We start from the raw sequence: 25,344 nt of genomic DNA on the forward strand, positions 1-25,344 counted from the left end.
GATAGTGTTCCGTAAAGTAAGCTGCGCCACTGGAGTAGAAAAAAGGTAGGAGAGCTGTTAGGGACTCAAGCGTTTTCGGAAACACAACTTACTTCCCGTGGAAGCTTGTTCACGTTACCTTTACATTAAAGGTAAGTTACATGACTTACATGTTCAAAAGGTGACGTTGTTTTATATTAATCGCATCTGTGACCCTTTTACACAGCAAGCCGTGCTAGGAGAGCACTTAAACTTGCTAATCGGTAATGCTTAAAAAAACGACTCCTGCAAACACTTGATGGCAGTTTACGGGATATAAGCGTTCCTCTGTGTATGTGTTAATATTTGTGTATCTGTCCGTAGCCGTTATTTAAATCAAATCTTAACTTTTTACACGCTTACGTCCATACCTCCAACCATTAGGGGTCCGAAACGTAAATAATTACCTGTCAACCCCGTGTAAAAGTCGGGATCTTAGTCGATGTGTAACACCAGATAAATTATTGTATATGCCGATCTCTCAGGTGAGGCACCAACATATAGATAATCTATTGAGTCTTGTATTGTTAGACGTTAAAATAAGGGGCTCTGCTTGAATCTTAAAAAAGACACATTACCGATTAGAGTTTGGCTGAGGAGAGCTGGAAAGGACCACAGGGCTGCCTTAAGTGACTTGGGGAGCCAGAAAGATTAAAAATTAAAGCTGTGAAATGGATTTACTGGCTATGATCGTCTCATGAATGTGGAATTAGGTCATATATATATATAGATACACATACGTTTAAATACTCTTAATGATATATTTTTTAACTGATGCTGGAGGCAGAGTCGCATTTGTGGGGAAATTGAAACCTAAGCTGACCTTAGACGCCTCCTACATTCAGGTTTAGCCACTTGGAACAAGATAAATACAGATAAGATTGCGTTTGATTTAAAAAAAACAAAACAACAAAATGTTAATTTGTCTCTTCTTTAGCTGTCAAACAATCCTGTTTTACAATATGGGAATTAATCTGTGCAGCTAATTACAGTTTGAGCTTCAGTGTCTATGAAATCCAGCTACTTTTAACAGAAATCAGTGTTGGATGTTCCTTTACATCATCACACACATCTTTCTTTGTTTTTACTTTCTGATCTTAAGTCAGAGCACAACTGAGCCAGGAAGGAGGCGGGTGGCAGCCCGCGACAATCCTCGAGTCAGCACTTATCATTTCACAATTTCTCACACTGTAAACAAGCAGCTGGTTTTCTGTAGTGAGAAAAATGTTTTGGAGCTTCCTGACCTTTGTCTTCTGTCCACAGTGATGCAAGGAGAGTCAGAAATAAAAAAATATTTTCAATTAGATCTTCAAATTATTGAATTATCCTCATATATTTATGGATTTAAGATGAGTTCTTAGAAAACCAAGCTCAGAACAAATGACTAAAAAATGTTTCCTTTATTTATTCAGGATTATTATACACTTCTACACTGTATATAAACTTTAACTAAGTATCCACGTCTAGCGAATTCTCAAAAAGCGTAAATTCCCTTTAAAGGGTTTTTTAAAAAGTCTCAGATTTCTTCCACTTTTATCTCACAGCCTCATGATAATAGATTCTGTATGTTTTTATTAACTGTTGTGTGTCTACAGCGGAAGACTGCAGACAGAAATGTGACATACATGTCGATAAATTTACACACATGATCTGCTTTTGTGGGCGTTTAATAACCCAGCTAGGGTTTTCTTCAGTCTTTGATGACACACCAGTGAAAAAGTATATAAAATCAGACTTTTTCTGCTTATTTCCAGCTCCATATTTTCACTCCTGGACTCTGCTAGAGTAGCTTTGCATGATTCCCAGATTAGAATAATAATAATAATAATATTATATGGCGGCGATCGTGGCTCAAGAGTTGGGAGTTCGCCTTGTAATCGGAAGGTTGCCGGTTCGAGCCCCAGCTTGGACAGTCTCGGTCGTTGTGTCCTTGGGCAAGACACTTCACCCGTTACCTACTGGTGGTGGTCAGAGGGCCCGGTGGCGCCAGTGTCCGGCAGCCTCACCTCTGTCAGTGCGCCCCAGGGTGGCTACAATGTAGCTTGCCATCACCAGTGTGTGAATGTGTGTGTGAATGGGTGGATGACAGGTTGTGTAAAGTGCTTTGGGGTTCTTAGGGACTAGAAAAGCGCTATACAAATACAGGCCATTTACCATTTTTATTTATCTCATACTTGGTCTCCAGTTCATTCTCTGTCTAAGCTGTTTTAGCTCCTTCACTTTTAAGCTGACTTTAAGCAGCTCTGATTGGCTGCCCCTCACTATCAAGACTTTTGTTGCACATGTTAGAAATATGTGCCCTCCATGACATCATAAAGATCAAAGAGTAGGAAAAGGAATTTTTGAAACTGAGTATTTAGAGCAGTCTGAGGCTAGAGCGATTACTCGCACATACACTGTCCTCATTATTTGAGGCTCTGGTGCATGAACATCCACCACGAAACAGGATATGTATGACAGAAAAAATGCTTTAACATTTCTTATCTGTGAAACTAAAATGGTGAATAATCTTGCCTGATGCTCGGTAGAAAAGCCTGTATATATGTAGCCACCTTTTGTGCTTTTTAGGAAAATGATGAAGCTGAGCAATTTGGCCATCACCTACCTGTTGTTTTGAAACTGAGTGGCACTGATTACCTCTTATTTCTGACACTAACACAGATAAAAAGCAATAAAATTAAGTTCATGTTTAATTAGCAAGATGTGAAAATACAGATTTTAGTGAAAAAACGCACCAAGAGAGTTTATTTTATTGGCATCGCTGAGCAGGGGAAGTATGGGCTCAAAATGTGGTCATAAATATTTTGTACTTGTAAAAAAAAATTTGTATGTGTAAAAAAAAAAAATTTGTGCATGCGTAAAAAAGATTTGTGTGTGTAAAAAAGATTTGTGTGTGGACTTAGCCCAAAAAAACCCCTGCAAGTTACAAGTATGAATTTTGACCCTATTTTTCTTCCTTTAAGCTGATTGGTCAACGTCATGTCAATCACAAATTCTGATTGGATTGTTACATTTGTGATTGACATGACATTCAAAATAGGGTCAAAATTCGTAGTTGTAACTTGCAGGTTTTTTTTGGCTAAGTCCACACACAAATCTTTTTTACACACACAAATCTTTTTTAAGTACAAAATATTTATGACCACATTTTGAGCCCATAGGGAAGAGGCTATCTCACTGCTGGTCATTAGTAAGAATGCAGCTTTTAGACTCTCACGTCTTTTGCGTAGACTGTGCCACATCGTGCAAAAAATGTCCTGACAGAGCTGCTTTCATTCACCAGAAGATGGCGCAGTGGGGCCAGCTTCAGATGCTGGACAGCAAGTACCTGGAGCAGGTGGATCAGCTGTACGATGACTCGTTCCCCATGGACATCCGTCAGTACCTGAGCAAGTGGATCGAAAGCATCGACTGGTAAGAAGTCCGAATAAAGGGCAGCGTCTTTTTTTTTTTTTTTTTTTGGCAAACGTTTCTCATCGACTCGTTTGAACCATTAAAAAGTTGTTTTTATTGTAATACCTGTACTGATTTACCTGAATTTTTTTTATCTGGCATATCCCCTCCATACAATAAAAAGAGGAATAACTAACACTAAAACAAGAAAATCAAAGGTTGCAAAGTAAATCAAAGCAAAGGTTAAACTGGATGTCCTGATGGAAAAGAAAACTGTAGGTGCATTTGTATCGACATCGTAGACCAAACAGAAGCGAGCTCACACTTGTGGACGTGGATCTGGATCTATGGTCCTGCACTGGAAAACAACAGGGTCACCAAGGATATGGAAAGCTTCATGACATTGTATCCACAATGCAGGGATATCTTTGCGCATATTGAGAGTTTTGGTTCAGCTGCAAAAATTTAATTACATGTGGGGGAAAAAGTCCTCACAGCCCATAAAATCCTGGTTGTAAAAGTGCAGAAATACCTGTCCTTCATCATCATTTCAGCATCTGTTCATTAACTGTTCCATTGCTAGATTTTTATCAGACCAAAGCAAAAGTGTTTGAGCTAATGAGACTGATAATCATGGACTTCTCAATATTTGGATAAAGGTTTTGTTGAAGCACAGCATTTGCTGAAAACCAATTTGTAACCCTTTCAAGGTTAACCCCAAACTGAGCGTCTTCTGTTCATGCTACTCAAAGACTTACTGTGGTCTCCTCAGGGACACGGTGGCCATGCAGGACTCTCTGGCCACGGTTCGTTTCCACGACCTTCTCGCTCAGCTGGACGACCAACACAGCCGCTTCGCTCTGGAGAACAACTTCCTGCTGCAGCACAACATTCGCAAGATCAAGAGGAACTTGCAGGTCCGACCCTGGATTCGAAATACTTCTGTGTGAGGCAGGTTAAATTCCTTTATGTAACTAAAAGTACGAGCGGTTCTCTCTCCAGGATCGCTTCCAGGAAGATCCCGTCCACATGGCCATGATCATCTCCAGAAACCTGAAGGAGGAGCTGAAGATACTGGAGATTGCAAAGAGCACAGAGGTAAAAGCTGCAGCTCGGTTTCGTTGTTAGAACATAACTATGACAGCAGAATAACACCCGACAGATCTAAATCCTTCCGTTAATCAGACTCTGGCTTTAAATACACATTTACTTTTAGGCTCACACATCTGGGGTTTAAATTATAGACGAGTGTTCAGGATTCAAACAGCTTATAGGTGGATTACAGCCAGCTTCTGGTGCAGGTAGACCATCGTAAATCCTACCAGATGCAACTTAAAGCAAGAGAAAAGATGCTTTCAAGACAAAAATAGCTGAACAAATGATAAGAATTGTATTACTTTTCCAACTTAATGGCTGCTTGAATGCTCCAAAATCATGCTGATGCATGGTGCGTACACGTCTGCATGCTCTATGAATCAAAGCCCAATATGCACACAGGGACTGAGTTCTCATTCTTCAAAATGAAAAACCAACAGAAACAACCTCAGAATCAGCTTTTTTCTTATGTACTATAACTTTAGTGCATTAAATAAAGCTGTAAAAACCATTTCACCTTCATGCTGTTTATATTCTCTTACTCTCACAGAGTAAAAAAATAAATCATCCTTTTTTTGTTTTTTTTCCCAGTAATTTTTCATCTGCATGTTATCTTTCCACTCAAACACAGAAATTTCTATTTCACAGCCACAAGCCGTAATCAGAAGATTAAAGCAACCTTCTACTAGATCTAAAAGATAGAAAGAATTGGAAAGGATCTACTTCATTACACCCCTTATACCTATTTTTTTTTTCATGTATAAAACTGCAACGCTTGTGGGATAAATTACTTTTAATTTAAAAGGAAATACCATCTGTCCATCCATCTATCTTCTTCCGCTTATCCGGAGCCAGGTCACGGGGGCAGCAGCCCAAACAGAGATGCCCAGGCCTCCCTCTCCCAAGCCATCCCCACCAACCTCCTCCACTTATCTGGAGGAACACCAAGGCATGCCAGCTGTGTCCTGGGTCTGCCCTGGGGCCTCTCCCGGTGGGACATGCCTGGAAAAGGAAATACTTGCCTGTGATATCCTCATTGATCCCAGAGTGATGTTTTTGGCCCTGATGAGAAACTGGCTAAAATTTGCTCCTCTGCAGACAGATCAGTGGACAAAACTATGACCCAAGTGAAACGTCTACAAGTCAGAACACTTGTCAAATACCTGAAAAGTCTGAACACCTTAAAACTACAGCAAGTGTTCCTTCTTTATTTAGCATGTTTTGCGATTCTGTTTTCTTCCCTCTTCTTTGTTTTTACTTTTAAATGCCTTATCTAGAAATCTGATTAAACATGAGGGTAGCAGCACGGGTTTCTGTTCATCTACACCACATACATTAAGATTGATGCAGTTTTGCTATCAAAACTACGATATACTCTGTGATAATGATGCTTAATGTTAGCTAAGGAGAGCGGATTTTGTCTTAAGATTGAGACACTTGGAGTGGGTGTAATCTTGATCTGATTTCGTTGTTTAGCAGAACTTTAACCTCTATGTCTAAATTAATACCTGAATTCAGTTTCACTTTTCAAGGTACCGAAGAGTCTAAACCTGTTTCTGTTTCAGAGACGTTAAAATGTGTGACCTCTGTTTCGGTAGGATGAGACTGATGGGGCAGTGTCGGCCATGGTGGTGGAGAAACAGAAGCTGGACAACAAAGTGAAAGAGATGAAGCACATAGTCCAGGTAAAACTATTACGCAGCGTGTAGGTCCCAGCTCGAGGTTGGCCCGGCTCTGCTGGAAAATCTCTAACGGGCTCTTTGACTATCAGGTGGTGGATCAGAACATTAAGAACGTAGAAGACCTGCAGGACGAGTATGACTTCAAAGTCAACACACTGAAGAACAGAGGTGAGGAAATCGTCCAGGCTCAGCTGTAGAGCCAAACCCCAAAATGTGATTGCAGTGATTTGGATGGCTGAGGAAGTACTTTTGGTAATACAGTGAAGATCAACATGTCAAGGGGCAATTTGAGTTATGGAGGCAGAGAAATAATTTCAGAGAGCTGACGGAGTTTTGAGGTTTTGAGCTAAAGCGCACTTGTTGCCAAATGCGGTGATCTGATCTTAAAAAATTGGAACAAAGTAGCTCGTGTTGGTAAAATTACAGAGTGAAAGGCCTTTTCCAAACTGACATATATTAAATGCTCTTAAAAGTTCATTTAAAATTCAATCTATGTTGCTTCCAAGTTTTAATTGTGTGCATTTTTTTTCCTTCTTCCTCCACAGAGAATGAAATGAACGGCATGACGGTGAAGGACCTGGAGAAGGAGAAGATGACAGTCGGGAGGATGTGCTTTGAGCTGAAAGCCAAGCGTCAGGTGACGAGAAACACGACTAACATATAATCCCTTTGAGGTCACTGGGCTGTAACAATAAAGTCATTTTGATCTTATAAACTTTTTCTGTCTGAGGAGTTTTAAACGCCATAACAGGACATTTGATGTGACTGATGCGATGGACTCTTGGGTGTGGGTTTTTTTGTTTTGATTTTTTTAGGACGCTGTGCTCGGGCTGAACGAGCTGCTGAACGTCACTCAGGCCCTGCTGGCAGAGTTGATCTCCGAGGAGCTGCCCGACTGGAAGCAGCGTCAGAAGATCGCCTGCATCGGTGGCCCGCCCAACGCCTGCGTGGACCAGCTGCAGAACTGGTGAGCCGCCCTCTCCATCCCATCTCTTCCTCTTTAATCGCCTCTTTCTTCACTTCCTCTTCTGCTTAGCCATCAATCTTAGTGTCTTTTTCATTCTTCCACCTATATTTAATATTTCCCTCACCTTCCTCATCGTAATTTTTCCATCAGTTTTTTTTTCATCAGTTCATTTTGATTAAACACCTGCGAGGATGTGAACCTGTTTGAGAAGAAAGGTTAAAGGGGTTTAATAAGATGTTAAAATAGTTTGATAAAAGACGTAACATGGTAGATAAACAGATGAAAGTGGTCACTAAACGATATGGAAAAATCCTAAATGGAGGAGATAAATGACTGAAAGTAAATGGAGAACCAAAAGTAATCCAGGGTCCAGTTCATGAACAGTTCTTCGGTCGACTGGGTGCTTCATCTGGTGTGTTATCTGATCTTCTGTCCTCGCCCTCCTGCAGGTTCACGGCAGTAGCGGAGAGTCTGCAGCAGGTCCGTCAGCACCTGAAGAAGCTGCAGGAGCTGGAGCAGAAGTTCACTTATGAGAACGACCCCATCACATTGAAGAAGGCTTACTTGGAAGGCCGAGCTCTGGAGCTCCTCAAAAACCTGCTGTCCAAGTATGAAACCCTTCACTCTTTATTGTTATCATTATTATTATTATCATTATTATTGCTGAGTGTTGTTATTATTGGCTGATAACCTGGATTCTGATCTGTGTGAAGCTCTCTAGTTGTAGAGAGGCAGCCTTGCATGCCCACCCACCCACAGAGACCACTGGTGTTGAAAACAGGCGTCCAGTTTACGGTGAAACTTCGGTAAGAAGTTAAATGTGAAGTGTTTACGTGTCTTTCTGCCCTGACCACTAAATCATTTTTACATTTATATAAGTTATATAATAATTCATATAATTTCTCATTTATATAATTTCTAAAAAAATAAATAAAACAGAACCAGTTTATTACCACTCTTGGTCCTGTCATGCTTGGTATTGATCCAATACTGATACCAACATTGGTATCCATACTATCTATACATCCCTGAGCCTGGCTCTGCTGGAGGGTTCTTCCTGTTAAGAGAGAGTTCTTCATCCCACAAAATAAATAAAATAAGAATTTTTCCTTCTTTGTTTTGTACCCAAATGAAATGAAAACGCAGAAATTGCGTCAGGTGATGTTTATCTGTTGGTGAGCGTCAGCTTCCTGTTTCAGTCTCGTTTCCTTTCGGTTCAGGTTTCTGGTGAAACTGCAAGAGTTTAACTACCAGCTCAAAGTCAAGGCCCTGTTTGATAAGTAAGCAAATTCTCACCTTTGCTTTTGCCGCTTTGAATCATCATGCTGCATGTTTCCAAATATGTAACACTTTTTTTTTTTTTCTCCTCAGGGATGTTACAGAGAAGAAAGGGTACGTCTGAAATGTATTCATACACATTGAAATATATAACGTGTTATTCAGTAACGCAGCTGATTAATAGCTTTCCATTGATCATCTTTGAATCAGGTTCAGGAGGTTTAACATTTTGGGGACAAACACCAAAGTCATGAACATGGAGGAGTCCAACGGCAGTCTGGCAGCAGAGTTCAGACATTTGGTAAAATCAGTGTCTTAGTATTAAACCCACAGTATTCCCTTCCACTGGTTATATATTGTTTTTATTATTTAGGGAGATTTCTTAGACACCCTAATAGTGATGCCTTTCCAACTTAATCTCCATACAGCAACTCAAAGAACAGAAAGGACCTGGAAACAGAACAAATGACGTAAGAGCCTTTAAAACTTTATTCCATATAATACACAAACCTGCTCTGTGTGTTTGAGACTGCAGGTCACATACTGGCTGTTTTACAGTCATCATAGAGGCCTTCAATATGCAACAGACTCGTCTACCTGGATGTTTTTTCTTCCTCTTCTTTAGCTGTAGGAGCGCGCCCTCCTTCTCTGCGCTTATTCTCTTGTGTGGTGGAATATAACCATTAAATTAGTAATTCTGTCCAGGCCGAATGTCACATGAAAATCACCGTTTCAGCTTCCCACGGCATGTTAGTGCGAAAGCTTCAAAATAAAAGTTCTTTAGAAAAAACTGAAGGGATTTTATAGAACTAACAGTGGCCTAAAAAATCATTTTATATGTAATGCACACTAGAAAAAGAAAAGAATTCATTGTCCCGCATTACAGCTTACATAGCTATATGAGGAACCTTGTTCTACTTTATATGTAACCTCTGTAAATGTGACGTAAGGACAGATATGGACACATAGTTTGTTTTGTTGGAGAAAGATTGTAAACTACATTTGATGTGGTTTTACGTGTAGATTGGTGATGTGGAGTGAAGTTTAGTTACAGGAACGTTGCATGCTTCCTGCAGAGGCTTGGGGAAGGGTGTTGTGTGTTTTGGGTAAGCTGAGTGTGTCTCTGGGTGTTCAGGGTCCTCTGATCGTCACCGAGGAGCTCCACTCGCTCAGCTTTGAGTCGGAGCTGCAGCTCAACCAGTCCGGACTCGACATCAAACTTGAGGTGAGACCCGCCCTTTGTTCATGCTCAGAATTAAACTGGAGTTGATAGAGGAGATTAAACCCTGCTGCTTCCTCCTGTCGTTTTATTTATTTCTAGGCCATTTCTCTGCCCGTGGTCGTCATCTCCAACGTCTGCCAGCTACCCAGCGGCTGGGCCTCCATCCTCTGGTACAACATGCTGACCACGGAGCCCAAAGTGAGAACACGCTTTGATTTCAGTCCGCTCCTAGCACCTCCACGTACCCTCGCTTTTGTCTCTTACCAATCTCCAACTGTCATATTTTCCAGAACCTGAAGTTCTTCCTCTCCCCTCCTGCGGCGAAGTGGTCTCAGCTCTCCGAGGTGCTCAGCTGGCAGTTCTCCTCCGTCACCAAGCGAGGCCTGAACCAGGAGCAGCTCAACATGCTCGCTGATAAACTGCTCGGTGAGACGCACAAAAATAACATGTGGTAATGTTTTAAGAAAATTCAAGGCCACTAAATATCTTTTAAAGTCTCTGTTTTATTCATAACAGGCTTAAACCTTAACTATAACTAAAGATCTTAACCCTCAATCTGTCGTTTCTTTACTACTGATGAAATATAAGACGATCTGAGGCTCAGAAAGCTGCAGACCAAAACGAATGGCTCAAAGTCAACAAATGGCCGACTGTCACTGCTGTGCTAATAAACTTCTACCTGCAGCACACATGAATAACCTGCAGATGTTTGTACCTGGTTGTTTTTCTGTGAAGGAACCAAAGCTCAGAGGAACCCGGAGGGACTCATCCCCTGGACCAAGTTCTGCAAGGTGAGCCATAGTCTGATAAGCCTCATTTATCCAGCTGATAATGATTTCATTTATATTCAAAACCAGGAGACTCAGAGGGCAACGTAACAATCACAAAGGTTAAAACTTAAAAAAAAAATGCAATTATGGAGGTGTTGATGTAAATAGTTACAAATAAAAACAAAGTCCGTAAAGACTGTTTGATACACTGTACTGCCAAAAGTCATCACTCGCCTGCCTTCACACACACACATCAACTTGAGTGACGTCCCATTCTTAATCCATAAGGTTTGATATGATGTTGGCCCTTTGCAGCTATAACAGCTTCAGCTCTTCTGGGAAGGCTTTCCATAGGTTTAGGAGTGTTTTGAGGAATTTTTTACCATTCTTCCAGAAGCACATTTGTGAGGTCAAACTGTTGATTTGAGGACAGGACTCTGTGCAGGCCAGTCAAGTTCTTCCACACCAAGCTCACTCATCGATGTCTTCATTGACTTTACTCTGTGCACTGGTGAACAGTCATGTTGTACCAGGAAGGGACCATCCGCAAACTGTTCAAAGCTGAGAACATGATATTGTCCAACATGTCTTGATATGCTGAACCCTCTATGTTCCTTTCACTGGAACTAAGGGTCTGAGCCCAACTCCTGAAAAACAACCCACATCATAATAACCGCTCCAACAAACTTTACACTTTGCACAATGCAGTCAGACAAGTACCGTCTAGACCAGGGGTCAGCAACCTTTAACACCCAAAGAGCCATTTGGACCCGGTTTCCACGCAAAGGAAAACACTGCGAGCCACAAATACTTTTTGACATCTAAAATGAAGATAACACTGTATGTATTGTTTTTTACCTTTATGCTTTGTGTGAACAACTAAGGTGTGTTGCTTATGAAATCCATGAAGTGCTACAGAGAAAATTACATTTTATTTATGTAATGAACACATTTTGAACTCTTAAAGAAATATAACCAAAGGAAAACGATCCATGTAGCAAAGAAAAACTGTTGTGTGCCACCCTTATATCGCCTTTGGGCTTTTGGAGCGTAGCAGAGCCTTGACCTGAATTTTAAAAAATAATTGGAAAAAAGCACTACGCTACTATGCAACGGGGCGATTGTGGCTCAAGAGTTGCCGGTTCGAGCCCCGGCTCCGACAATCTCGGTCGTGGTGTCCTTGGGCAAGACACTTCACCCGTTGCCTACTGGTGGTGGTCAGAGGGCGCCAGTGTCCGGCAGCCTCGCCTCTGTCAGTGCGCTGTGGCTACAATGTAGCTGCCATCACCAGTGTGTGAATGTGTGGATGACTGAATGTAGTGTAAAGCACTTTGGGGTCCTTAGGGACTAGTAAAGCGCTATATAAATGCAGGCTATTTACTAAAAAATGAAAAATAAATATTTGCATAAATATTTATTTATTTACTTATATTTATTTTACCTGGTAAATGTGTGTGGCGGGGCGTGGTCTGCAGTGCCGCTGCATGTGAGGAGGCGGACGCACCTGAGCGGCACCCGCAATCACGCCTCGCCGCCTTAACGTCTGTGCTCTCTATGCTGTTGTGTTGGTGTGTGTCGGGCTGTGAGCTGAAAAGCTACAGCCGGCTGTATACGTACAGCAGCTGTGTGTGAAAAGTGGTCAATAAAGAGATGCTGAAAAGCATGTTCATGGAAATATCGTCAGGTCTGCCGTGGTATGTTTACAATGGAACTTCTGCTGCTGAACCTCTGCGCACAGTGAAGTGACTTTCATCTTTGCGCGGGACTGTAAGCGGTCATCTGTGAGGCGTGAGCGGTGTTTGTTTTTAACATAGTTCACGGTGGAGCTGCTGACATAATGTGGATCTGAAGATCCATAATTGGCCTACCAGGGGTTGAAAGTCTCGGGAAATGCACGGCGTTTCGGCGGGTATACCGGCTTCCGCGAGTGTGACGCTATTTTGAGCGACGAAAAATAATAAAATATAATTTTATTTTTATATTTCAATATCACAATAATCTTCCAATTTAGAACTACAAGTTTAAAAAGAACTAACACAAAAAATACACTTCAGCTAAATACTTGTCATTTATTTTCCCAAACCACGCGGAGCCGCAGTATAAGGACTGCGTCTACACCAGGTTGCCGACCCCTGGTCTAGACTGAAAACTGTGATTCTTCGCTCCAGAGAACACGTTTCCACTGCTCTAGAGTCCAGTGGTGGAGTGCTTTACACCACTGCATCTGACGCTTTACATTGGCAGTCTTTGGTGATTGACTTTGGAGAAAGTCTGCATCCCACAGCTGACTGGAATATTTAGTAGTAAGGAAATTTCATGCCTGGACTTGTTGCACAGGTGGCATCCTGTCACGATACCATGCTGGATTCATTCAGTCATTCATTCACTGAGCTCCTCAGAGCGACCCAAATGTTTGTAGAAACAGTCTGCATGCACAGGTGGTGGATTTTATCCAGTCGTGGCCATGGAAATGACTGGAACACCCGAATTTTAAGATTTGGATGGCTGAGTGAATACTTTTGGCAACATAGTGTATTTATATCAGTGTCTTCATCTATATCCATCTAACAAGTGGGTATCTTTGTCATCAGCTTCTTTTCTATTGGCCCTAAGTTTACTCCCAAATAAAGCTTTTAAAGATTGTTTTAATGTTGAGTATAACTGACGCTTGAGCCACGTTCCCATGGCTGCAGCCTCCTCAGGCAGCTTGCTCCAAAGCCTTGACTCTGGAGCAGCTGCCTCGTGATCTGAGCCAACAAATATTCGCCTGTAATCACTTTTATTCATCGTGCACTGAACCAGACTTTGTGATTCGTCCAGCAGCAGAGCGCAAACGAGAAGGCGTTCCCTTTCTGGTTGTGGATTGAAGGTATCCTGGACCTGATCAAAAGACACCTGCTGTCCCTCTGGAACGATGGGTGAGTGGCGCTCTAGTGAAGCTGCGAGAGTCCGTGGGGGGAGAATTTAAGCGGTAAACATGAGTTTGTTTGTTTTCTTCCCCTGCAGCTGCATCATGGGATTCATCAGTAAGGAGAGGGAGAAGGCTCTGCTGACTGACAAGTGTCCGGGCACCTTCCTGCTCAGGTTCAGCGAGAGCAGCCGAGAGGGAGCCATCACCTTCACCTGGATCGAACACGACGTCCACGGTAATAAAGTCACTTCATTTGACCTTCATTTACACTTTCAACAACACAAAACTTGAAATTTTGAAGGTTTTCATGATTAAACGTCTCTAAAGATGTGGCTGACGAGACATTTTTATTTTGGGAGATTTCTCTACGACTTCAAATCAAACCACATGAACCAATAGCCTTGATGTCCTGTGCAAGAAGTAAGTTTGAAGGAGGTTTAGTCCTCAGATTTAATCTCTTTGGTCTCTTTTTCCACGCAGACAAGCCGGTCTTCCACTCCGTGGAGCCGTACACGAAGAAGGAGCTTTCCGCCGTCTCGCTCCCCGACATCATCCGCACCTACAAGGTAATGGCAGCGGAAAACATCCCAGAGAACCCGCTTCGCTTCCTCTACCCCAACATACCCAAAGACAAGGCCTTTGGGAAGTACTACCCCAAACCATCAGAGGGTAAGAGCTGCTGTTACGTTTGGTTTTCGCCCATAAATACTCTGATACTCTGCAGACCTTCATCCAAGCTTCATTTACCTTCCAGCTGCTGAACCGATGGAGTTTGAGGACACGGACAAGACTGGCTACATGAAGACGGAGCTCATTTCGGTTTCAGAAGTGTAAGCAGAGAGAAACAAACGCATCACGACTAAAGAGAAAGACTTAACGTGTAATCATGGTTTGTGTCCGTGTGGTTCAGACATCCGTCCAGGCTACAGGACAACATGATGCCGATGTCTCCGGACGACTACAAGGCTCTGGAGCAGTACGTGAGCCCCAGAGACATTGACGCTGTGGTGAGTCAGCACTGTTTAAACTATAAATTTGGTATTAGCCGAGCAGTAGTAAAACTTCAAAAAAGTACAACGCAAACCAGAAATGAAGGCTGTTCACCTTCAAAGTAAAAGTTGCAATCTTTGTAACCTAGGGTGCTTGGGAAATAAAAGCGTCTGGACTTCTTTAAGTTTCCTTTAACCTCCTAGGACCCGAACTCTTCCAAAGCATGCATTTTTAATTTCTTTTTGATATTTGGGCATATTGGGGCCCGATGAATGTAAAAACAAAGAATTACCAGATTTTTTTTTTTTACCTTTTGTTTTTAAGAAAAATAAGAGCCACATATGAGGATATTCGTTTAAAATTTTGACAGAACAGTAGCAGTATAATGTCCTCGTAGGTGTATATCAGGCCCCTGTAGAGCAAAATTGAGTATTTTGGTCTAAATAATAAAATGTGATGTCCACATATGTGGACACCAGGTCCTAGGAGGTTAAGATGTTTCACCTCCTATCCAAGAAGCTTCTTCAGTTCTAATTGATCCTCTATCGAATCACAAAGTCCAAGGTGTGAAAACGGTGTGGGTCACAATCAGCCAAGGTGTCGGGTGTACGCCTTGTGAAGCCCAGCCCCACCCTATCATGTGATTTACTGAGGTCAGATGGCCCAGGGTGTGAGTGGGCGTTAAGGTGTCTGGGAAGGGATCTCAAAACTGGCGTATAGATGGCAGACAGTTGGCGTCGTAAACCATCGCCTCTGTTCAAAGACAGTCGTTCACAGTGGACATAGATGGCGTCTTTCACTCTCTTTTTCAAACCATCTGTCCTCTCTGTCCAAAATGTGAACATTGGCATCCTTAAAAGAGCGACCTTTGTCCTTTAGATGCAGATGAACAGCTGAGTCTTGTCCCGTGGAGGAAGTTCTTCTATGTTGTGCCATGCGTTTATGAAGTGGCTTTAAGTCCAGATGCTTTTCTTTCCAAGCTCTTTAGACTATGATGACCTGGATGACTAAGAACCTTCACAGACACTCTTTGTCACCCTTTGCCAGAGCTTTTATTTTGAAGGCAAACGATCTTGAGCAGTTGGGCTATGTCTGTAGACAAGTCCAACTGCTCACAAGGAGGTCTTTGCCAATCGGATGGGCAATACGCATTTTTCCCTAGCAACAGGTGGTTGTCAGGGACCAAATTGTCAGTACGTTTAACTGAGGCTTTAGCAATTATTTTCCCACCAACTATCACAATTCATTTCTCTCTCACAACTGGTCTGTAAGCGTGTGTGAGTGGAACTTTATTTGCTCGATCCTACATCATCACAATGACAAAATGGCGGACAAGTTAATATCACATGCTTATTGGTCATGTGTCCTCAAATCCTCAGTTTTACCCATCATCACTTGAAGTTGCTGGTTGTCATTGACTCTCTTGTCACCACCTTGCTGCTCTCTGTGTGGATGGCCCTTTCAGCACCACCTTGTGGCAGTATGCAGATTGCAGCGGGCAAGCAGGAGCCCGAGGATTTGGACTGATTCTGGTTCATCTTCACTTTCATTGTTTCCATTCGTGTGTGTGTGTGTGTGTGTGTGTGTACTTACTTTTTGGTGAACGAGGTCGCCACAAAACCGAGAGGTCCTGTCAGCAAGACCATCAAGTTTGGTGCAACCAGGAGGGTGAACCTGAAGATCAAACCTCCTAAAACATGTTACTGTTGTCTTCTGTCTATGCAAAGATGCAAATTAATGGAAATTTGCTCTGCATGCTCTGAATGGGGACAATTGTCCAAAACCCATCAGCAGTGATTCCCCTCACTTGGCCATCAGTTAGAAATGATGAAGGAGCTTATTGATGGCGTCTGAAAGCAGCTGGCGCTGAATCCTTACACTCTGATGTCATTTAGAGATGAAAAGAGAGAAATTTTGAGTAATCTTTGTCTCTTTTTTTAAAAACATGGCAGTATAAATGACCTTCTGCCCCTGGAGAAACAGTTTTTGTTTTGTTTTTCCTCTTGGCACTGCATGATGTCATTGAAAAGGGACTTCCTTTTATGGACACCAGTTTCTAGTGTTGGGACAGGCTCCAGCCCCCCTTTACTGCATCAGCTGTTCCTGTTGTCTATCCCTCTACAATGTTTCTGTCTGTCTTCTAGGTCTGCTTTCAGGCCAACAATCTGCTGGATCTCGAAGACTTTGACCATCAGGTAGATGCAGCTTCAGCGTTGCGCTGCTGTGTGTTAAAGTTTAGTCGGTGTAGCTTTGACACACCTGCTGCATGTTGCCATACTAATGTTTAAACTCCCTCAAGTGTTTAGTACATCATCCTCACTTGTGTGGGCCGCCCAGGTAGATTAAGTTTATTTCCTTTTTTTTTTTTTTCTTCTTTAAAAGAAAATCCATCTGACAGGACAACACGGTCCATGATTTGGACAGCCCTCCTCGTTCTTATTTTCAAAGTTTAGGGTCCAGCATGATTTTGGAAGGGTTTCTAAAGATTTTAACATTTATTTGGCAGTTTAGCAGTCAAGACTTGATCGGAAGGCGAGAGGGTGCAAGGAAAGATGAAGCAAAGGATTGCTGGTCGACCAAACCCAAGCTTTCAGCTATAAGGCATGCGTGCCTGCTAACCAGTAAACTAAACTGCACCACTGGTTTTTAGACTGGCTTCTGACCCTTTTTTGACATGAGTTTTGACTGTTTTCATTTTTATTTGAGTCGGTAGCTGCGCTTGGTCTCAGTATTGTATTTTTTCACGTAATCCAGTCTGCCTCTGTGATGTTGAGCTCTGTACTGTGTGATTTAGACCACTGGCTACAGGACACATTGTTCTTCATGTAGCTGAGAATATTTCCCAGATGTATTTTGGCCTAAATTGTCTCAATTTTGTTGAAATGAGAACATTGATAATAAAAGCATGAAGCTCTTCTTCCTTGCTAACCCTGTTACCCTGTAACTGCCAGCACGTTTTGTGTTTTTCTGTTTTCTCTGTAATATTGTAGGTTCTTTACCTTACAATATAAAGCGCCTTGAGGGAACTGTTGTTGTGATTTGGAATTATATTAAAAATAAAAAAATTAAATCAAATTTTACTTATTTCTTTTCAGATGAGTGCAGCAGACTTTCGAGATGGAAACTGAAGGGAAGTCATATTCCTTTGACCTTCATTCTTCTCCTTGTACTGTACTTTTCACCAGAGGTCATCAGGTTATGTACTCGACTCTTAGATTCCTGTATGATTTTGACAGCACGGTCACCTTTCAGAAACAGGAGAAAATTTTCTCCTTTTTATTTGTATATAGTGTTTCTTTTTGATTAACTGTGAACTTTAAAGCCCTCAGTATCCTCTGCTGTAAAACTGTAGCATTTAAAACGTTTCTGCTTGCTTCATGAGAAATGATCATCATAAATGACTGTTTGGATTCATTTTATCAGTATAATAAATGCTTGTATTAAAATGAGTCAGTCATGCTTTGTTTTTAAGGTATAAAAACCTACTCTTTCACTCACCCCCTCCCTGATCCTGTTGTGAGGTTTCTTCCTGTTTAAAGGGAGTTCTTCTTCCCCACCATCGCATCATTTGATGGTTAGGGTTCTTTCAGTAATACTGTCTGATCTTTACCTTTATAATAAAAAGCATTAAAACAACAGTTGCTATAAAATTATATAAAAAGTATAAAATTAAGTTAACCTCCTAGCACCTAGCGTCCACATGTGGACATCACATTCTGGGTTTTTGCTCTACAGGGGCCTGATATCCACTTACGAGGACGTTATGCTGCCACTGTTCTATCAAAATTTAAAACAAATGTCCTCTTATGTGGATCTCATTTTTGTCAGAAACAAAAATCAGGTTAAAAAAATAAATAAAAAATTCTGCTAATTGTTTGTTTTTTACATTCTTCAGGTCCCAATCAGCCCAAAGAGCAAAGAGAAATCAAAAAGTCATGCCATGAAAGAGTTCGGGTCTTCGGAGGTTAAACTGAACTAACACACTGTTAAGGTTACAGGTTTCACACTGATATTTTTCTGCTGCTTCTAAACTGGGCCAAGTAACATCAGTATAACGATTGATACATGTACTGTCAACAGAGCAACTGATTTTACAAAGATGAGAGTTTAAACAATGCAGACCAAAAACACAGATGCTGCAGTGTGAGAGGAAAAGCATTGTGAGGTAACATACTATTCAAAGGATGTTCTTCAAAAGTTTTGGCCAGTAAGGCTGGAAAAGATCTAATACATTAATAAAGTTTAGACTTTGTGAAGGCAGGAAGTGAGTTGAGACTCACAGCTCTATCACTGAGATGCAGGAGAATCTGAATTATTTCAATAAATTCATTAAAAAAAAAAAAAGGATGGTTTTCAATTTTTAGTCTTTCAGCTGCTTCGGCGCTATGTACAGTAGCGCTCAGAGTAAAGAAAATAAAAACAGAATTCAAATACGCTTAGTCTACCTGCAAAGTACAAACAGATATCCTCTTTTAGGGTCATACAGTCCCAGTCAAAAGTTTAAGACTCGAAAAATGGCAGAAAAAATCATATTTTGCATGGTTGGATCTTAACAAGGTTCCAGGTAGAGCTTCAATATGCAACAAGAAGAAATGGAGTGAGACTAAACATTTTTTAATTGGTCTTAAACTTTTGTTTAGTAATGTTTAAAGAACAATAACTGTTGAACTGTTTACAGCCAACAGGTGGAAAAAAGTCAGAGCAAAATTGTGTTTTAGAAAACAAATTTCACAACACAAAGACTTTAGACCTTCCTGGCGTTGACACACAGAGGTCAGAGGGATCTTCCAGGAGTGGCGATGCTGGTCATTTAATTTCAAACCTGTTGCTCTGGAGTGAGTTACTGTATCTAGATAAGATGAAATCCTGACTACTGGCCTCAGGTGTCTGCCACCATGTTTCAAACTGGTTTTAAAATCTATTTCTTCCATTATTCTGAACTGGTTCTAGACTGGGACAGTTGCTGTGAATTTAAAGATCAAAGTTTAGTCTAGTTGTACACAAAAATGTTTCCTACAAGCTAAATATTCTCCAGCCCAAAGTCAAGAGTGCTGCGGCTGACTTAAAAACCAAAGAAATCTCATGGGGCCCATCCAATCTTAACCTTCACTCTAACCAAAATACATCACTTTTACTTTCTCTTGTATTTCACTGAAAATTGTATTTAAAAACAAACCACACATAAAATACTAAAACTACTCAGTCATAAGTGTTACCAGGTGAGACATGAGTAATATCACCAACAACTACCATACTGCCTGTAAATACATTTATATAAATATGTTACTGTACATACTCGAGTAATGCCAAAAGTTGAAGTCTTTGAATATCAGGAAAATAAATCTGTTTGATCAAATACAAACAGGTGAAGTTTTATATTTTAAGACCTACTGCTCTCTTATTTAATTTCAGCCAGTTAAACGTCAGTTTTATATCATCACATTAAAGGTACTTTTTTCTTTTCTTTACACATTTACAGAGTTTTAGCACTTTTTGTTGTCTTCGGTCATTCGCAGTGTTTGCCGGTTATTCCGAGCTTTCACTGGCTGTGGGTTCAACCTCAGGCCTGTCAGTGACTTTTAGAGGCTTGAAAAGTGAAGCACAAAAGGGTTGATCTGCTTTTCATCTGACCAAGCCTTCACCTGCTGTGAAAGGAAGTAAAAAGCCTACTCACTGAGTTATCAAGGAAAAGAAATACTGAAATCCTCTTGACGTTTTCCCTTTTTTTTTTTTAGGTGGAATAAAGAAAAAAGCGTGTGGTAGCTCTTGTATCGCCTGAGCCATCTTTTCAGACGAGAGAAGAGATATTAAAACGTGACGATGGAGATGGTCGTGGGTTTAACCAGCATCATGGCGGTGAAGGAACCTCCTAAATCATTCATATAAAACTCAAACAGCCAGCTGGTTTTTCTATGTTTTTATTCTGTGAATAAATATCTGGGCCGCCTGCATTTGCTCAGTGAGCTGCAGCAGCTTTACATACACATGAAGAAGAAACAGAACGACACCAAACACGTTACATTCAGAATACTTTGGACTTGGATTTGGATCAGTTCACCTCATCCTACAATCACGTCATCTTATTGCTACTAGTGTCAAAAATATTGGTGTTTTGTGCTTCCTTTAAGTTCCTTTTTTAATTTGAAATGTAAACTGGATGAACTGATCCAAACCCGAGGATAAAACAAAAACTGTTTGTGGATTTTCTAAGTTGTGGATTACATTACAGACTGTCTGGTTCAGTTTGTTTGCTCAAAAAGAAGTAAAAACAGTCAAGCGTGCTTCAGACACACAAAAACACATCTGCTTTTCAAGTATGACTGCTCCTCCAAAATAAAAGCCTTTAAATTTGAACAGCAGAAAATGAGAGGATCAACAAAGGAAGCAGTTCACTGGTTGTTAAACGAATGCTGGATGTTTTTAATTCCAACTTTAACTAGCTTAAAATGCAGGATTAATTAAGATGTAGATCCGAGGACTTACATGTGGAATTTTCACGTCTACAGCAGGAAAGAAAAAAATAAAGTACTCAAGCAGTTTCTTTTAATTCTCCATTTAAATAACACTGCATTTAAATGTTGTTTGGGGGGATTTTACAATTTGTGCCTAGAAACTACAGAGGCTGTCGTCAGACACTGGTAGAATTACCAATAAAGTTTTAAAAAGAAGTTCAATGAGGAGAAAGATTAAGAACCATCTATAAGATATATAGATGATTTATGAAGTCAAAAGAAAAGTAAGGTGAAACTGTCGAGTTGCTCTGTGTTATCTTAATCCTAGAGAACGTACAGGTTGCTAGGGAAACATGCGTATTCATTTTAAGGTCGATTACAAAGACTAGTGTAGCAAAAACCTCGCTTTAGTGGCTAACAGGCTGCTGCATTTGTGCAGTTTGTATGGAAGACTCCAACTTGTCTGACACTTGCCAACTGCTCACTGAGTGGTAGAGAAATTATGAAGACTGAGAACGGACCTCTGCAGACCGGTCGGCATCTTCGATGCCAACAACAGGCGATCACAGCAACCTGCTGACTATCAGAGCAACACAGTCTTTGCAACCAATTTCAACTCAGCGACAAGTCTCTAGGTCTCTATTAGCGAGACCTTAAAATGTTTAAACTGATTAAAATGTGACGCTTTCTGTTTTCAAACAAGGCCACTAAAGGATTTGTGATAATAACTAGAATAGTAAGAGTAGTAGTAGCAACTTTCACAGTACTCCTTAGTTACTTTAAAGCAACTCACAGGGACCAATCAACTCACTGTTTATGCCACATACTGAAATACACTAGACAGACTTTCAAAATAAAAGTATTGAAATATCTCCATTGCTGAGTGCATCCATTTTCTGCTGTGACTTCTTTAAACTAAGACAAAGTGTAAGAAAAACATTTTCTTGCATGTTTACAGTCATTCACTCTCCCTGCAGGAGCCCTGGCAGTGTCGCGTCTGATATGCAGAAACGCTTTCAATGGTCAGGAGACGAAGTAGGAACTGAACTTTGGCTGGCTTGCTAAAGTAAATAAAAGAAAAGAAGGGTGAAAATTCCAGTTTTAGTGGAAAAACAACAACAATAAAAACAAAAAACCCTTTAACTCATCTGTCGCCACATTAAAAAACTGCTTACGAAAAAAAAATAAGAAGAATAATTTTATGGTTCAAATACTATCCAAAAGTTTGACTGAAACACACACTGTCATCAAATCTCAACCCATCACCACACGAGACCGATCGACTACACATTTTTACACCTATTTACAGAGACTCGCCGTCCTCGGTTAATATACACAAACACTACAGTAATGTACAGTTTATCTTACATCGATTATCACAAACGCACATCAAAAAGTGTTTGGGGGGGAGGAGTTACATTCCATAACAAAGGTTTTATACTGCTGCTGCTTCCTGTTGCTGATGTTCAGAATAAAAAGAACCGTCAACGTAAAAGCTGAAACACGGAAAATAAGAGTACTTCCACACTCAGAGTACACACACGCGATACAAAAACCCAACGACACCTAAAGAGAACATGATGACGAGCATTTACACTCGGAGGGAGGCGGCTGCTGCGCTAACAGATACTGTAACGGTTTGTTTTCAGTTATTTCAGCGATGAGTCTACTTGCGATCTTTCCAGTTTTTTGTCTAAAGCACCGCCTGATCTCTTCCCCTCGCCGGCGGAGGCAAGCGCCCGGCCTCACACGCCTGAGCAGCGCATTCTCCATCACAGCAGCCCGTCCAGGTTCTCTTCGTTCTTCTTGGCCGTGCTGCCTTCCTGATGGGTGTACTGATTGTGGTAATCGCGGAGGATGGTGACGACGTCATGGTGGCCGAAGTGCACGGCCTCATCCATCGGCGTGTTCCCCCACCTGCACCAGACACGAAGAACTTTAAACACAAATCCACCTCGTTTCATTTAACACATCTGGCTCAAAGAAATTCCCTCCATCTCCATCTATCTAGATAAGGTTTTTTTTTTTTTTTTACATGTATTTATTAAAAAGATAACTAAAGTAAAGTGTGGTCTTGGTTACCTGTCTTTGGGAACTGGGTTGACCTTGCAGGCCTCCAGCAGGAAGCGGACCACCTCAGCATGTCCTGAAACACACAAACATCGGGTCAGCTGACCGAACAGAGTAATTGCCATGACGACAACCTGACTGTACGCATTTCACCTTCAGCAGCGGCCACGTGCAACGCTGTCCTCGAGTCGTAGTCCCTCTGCTCCATGTCCATGGAGGACAGCGCAAACCTGCACAAAGACAGAACAGCCAAGCAGGAAGGAAGGAGTGAGAGCCATGTGGAAACAACCAGACTAATTTGGACTTGGTTCAATCATGTGGGTTTCTTTAAGTTTCAAGCTCTTTGCGATGGTGCTGAAGGTAAATTACCTAAAGACTAGAAGTGATGTTTGCAGACTAAACTGGGGGGGAAAGCCATCTAGTGGCTGACATCTTCATATCAGACCTCTACCTCCTTTTCCTTGGTGGACATGCTGCACCTCAGCTGTTCAGAAGAGACTCAAAACAGGCAAAGATGTCTTTCCCTTTTTGCAAACTCCCTGATTTTGGCTTCCCACAACTGCATGACTATTACTGACTGATATTTAAAATGCAGGCTCTGCCAATGAAAATGCAAAGAGCTAATTTAAGCGGTCCCTAAATCAGTACTGATGGTGTGTCCCCATGTGCTAATCACAGCCTTCCCCTGCACTGAGCAGCTTGAAGTTTACAGGACTAGTCTGAAGACAGACAGGCACACAACAAAAAATAAATGTGGATACAATAGATGGTGTGGGCTACTCCCACTAAGCAGTTCCGATTTAATGCGAGTGATGTTAAATAATAAAAACATTGCAATGATTTCTAACGCGATCTGTTCAACATCAGTTCAGATGTCCCATAAAAGCGAGGCTGTATCCATCCAGCTCTCAACTGAAATGGACAGAAATCAACCAATCACTTTCCACTTGGCCATAGACAACTATCCAGTAAACATGATTCGCTAGTTTCAGGAAAATGATCAGTTTACTAAAGATACATTATCCCCCTCCAAAGTGTCAAAATCCTGCAGTGTTTGCAGAACATCACAGCAGAAAAAGAGGAACCGTCAAGTAGTTTTATTCACATCCATCGTGGGAACCCAATGAATGGAATGAAAGACTTTATATTATTAGCCTGCAAAGATTAATTTAGAAATATTAACTTACAGGAACGTAGCAGAATGTAAAGATGAGAGCAGGACCCTGCTGATTTAAATTGGTGCCAAGTTTTAGTGCAGTTTTTTTCCCCCAAACCAACAAGTCAAATAATCCAATTGGTGTGCCTGGGCCCAAGTGATGTAGATGCTGTCATCAGATGGTGAGCGCTCAAGTCTACACGGAGGTTTGTGTACCTGCCTGTTATCTGTGTGTGGTGGCCAAAAATCATATATGAAATTAAAATCAAATGAATGTCTCCGTGCTGTCCAACGGTCCTGAGTGTTACTGACACTAAACCTGAGAGCTGGCGTACCTCCTGAGAGCTGACACGTCTCCTGTGTAAGCAGCAAACAGCAGGTTGATGACAGACTTCACCTGAAACACGAGAAAACAAAGCAGAGACCGTGATGCTATAATAATGCATCATAGCTTAGTGTTACTGTGTTTTTGAAATATGGTAGAACTGAAAAATCTAATATTTGTTGTTTTTCATGTGGTTTAATGTACAGTGAAAGACACCAATGATCAGGTTGTGTAAAGCTGGAAAATAACACAGCTGATGCAGTAATCTTCCAGCAGATGGCGCTGTGGATTAAGCTTCCACAAACAAGGAGGGTAATCTGCCTTTTATGGTGACACTTAGAGTCAAAATCAACACAAACTGCTCTAAACCGCAGAAAATAATCAAAATAATTACATCAATGATCTCTGTTGGTGCGTTAAAAGGAACTTCCGCTTATGTTAGTTATGTTGCAGTGCAGTCTGGGTAGTGATGTCTGGTGATTTCTGATCAGTCTTTTTCAATCTGAACCCCACAGTAATGTAACTCAGACATTACTCACTGTGAAGAAGATCACAGCACACAAGCTAACAGCAGCTTTAATGGCTCAAAATATGCATCAAACATTCAGGATTTTAACACCGCACTCCAGCAGAAGGACATTTACAGCGTGTAAAGGTCAAAATAGTCGAGGTTGTGAAAATGGAGAAGGATGAAGGCTGATGGTGCTGGCGCTCACCCTCTGGTCTCCTCCCTCCCTGCGAGGATCCAGCTTCTTTGCAAAGTGCCTCAGGTTGTCATAGTTGTGGAAGTTACACAGGGAAACCAAATCCTAAAAGGAGAAAACATGACCCAAATATTAAAAAAGAATAATAAAAGTATCTTAGGGTGAGATAAAGGAGATAAAGGATTATTTTGAACTTTGAACTACTGGTGGTGGTCAGAGGGCCCGGTGGCGTCTGTGTCCGGCAGCCTCGCCTCTGTCAGTGCGCCCCAGGGCAGCTGTGGCTACAATGTAGCTTGCTATCGCCAGTGTGT

General features: G+C 41.3%; 2 protein-coding genes across 8 annotated transcripts in view; one reads left to right on the forward strand and one right to left on the reverse strand.

The window, feature by feature from the left end:
* Positions 1-17,772, forward strand: stat1a (signal transducer and activator of transcription 1a). 4 transcript variants are annotated; one of them, XM_082525447.1, is made up of 25 exons: positions 1-131; positions 3,302-3,432; positions 4,184-4,328; positions 4,414-4,509; positions 6,105-6,191; positions 6,278-6,356; positions 6,734-6,825; positions 7,004-7,155; positions 7,605-7,763; positions 7,869-7,961; positions 8,376-8,435; positions 8,527-8,547; positions 8,644-8,734; positions 8,862-8,903; positions 9,569-9,658; positions 9,755-9,853; positions 9,946-10,081; positions 10,391-10,446; positions 13,246-13,343; positions 13,432-13,571; positions 13,817-14,005; positions 14,091-14,166; positions 14,247-14,343; positions 16,471-16,521; positions 17,422-17,772. In XM_082525447.1, the coding sequence occupies exons 2-25, from the start codon at positions 3,305-3,307 to the stop codon at positions 17,452-17,454; spliced, it is 2,310 nt and encodes a 769-aa protein (XP_082381573.1). In that variant the 5' UTR covers positions 1-131; positions 3,302-3,304; the 3' UTR covers positions 17,455-17,772. The 4 variants fall into 4 exon arrangements, with proteins under 4 accessions (XP_082381573.1, XP_082381575.1, XP_082381576.1 ...); XM_082525449.1 differs by having other exon boundaries at positions 13,249-13,343; XM_082525448.1 differs by having other exon boundaries at positions 5-131; positions 3,305-3,432.
* Positions 17,773-20,228: 2,456 nt separating this feature from the next.
* The window catches only part of LOC309701330 (glutaminase kidney isoform, mitochondrial), a 226,636-nt gene continuing 221,520 nt past the window's right edge, over positions 20,229-25,344 (reverse strand). For all 4 annotated transcript variants that reach the window (XM_082525454.1, XM_082525452.1, XM_082525451.1 and 1 more), the window contains exons 14-18: positions 25,046-25,138; positions 24,340-24,401; positions 23,002-23,078; positions 22,861-22,924; positions 20,229-22,695 (exon numbers count right to left, since the gene is read on the reverse strand). In XM_082525454.1, coding sequence (XP_082381580.1) covers positions 22,551-22,695; positions 22,861-22,924; positions 23,002-23,078; positions 24,340-24,401; positions 25,046-25,138 — 441 coding nt within the window. In that variant the 3' untranslated portion in view covers positions 20,229-22,550. The remainder of the gene's footprint in view (positions 22,696-22,860; positions 22,925-23,001; positions 23,079-24,339; positions 24,402-25,045; positions 25,139-25,344) is intronic.

This window comes from Aulonocara stuartgranti (assembly GCF_965226115.1).
Source record: "Aulonocara stuartgranti genome assembly, chromosome: 23".
Taxonomy (NCBI): Eukaryota; Metazoa; Chordata; class Actinopteri; order Cichliformes; family Cichlidae; genus Aulonocara; species Aulonocara stuartgranti.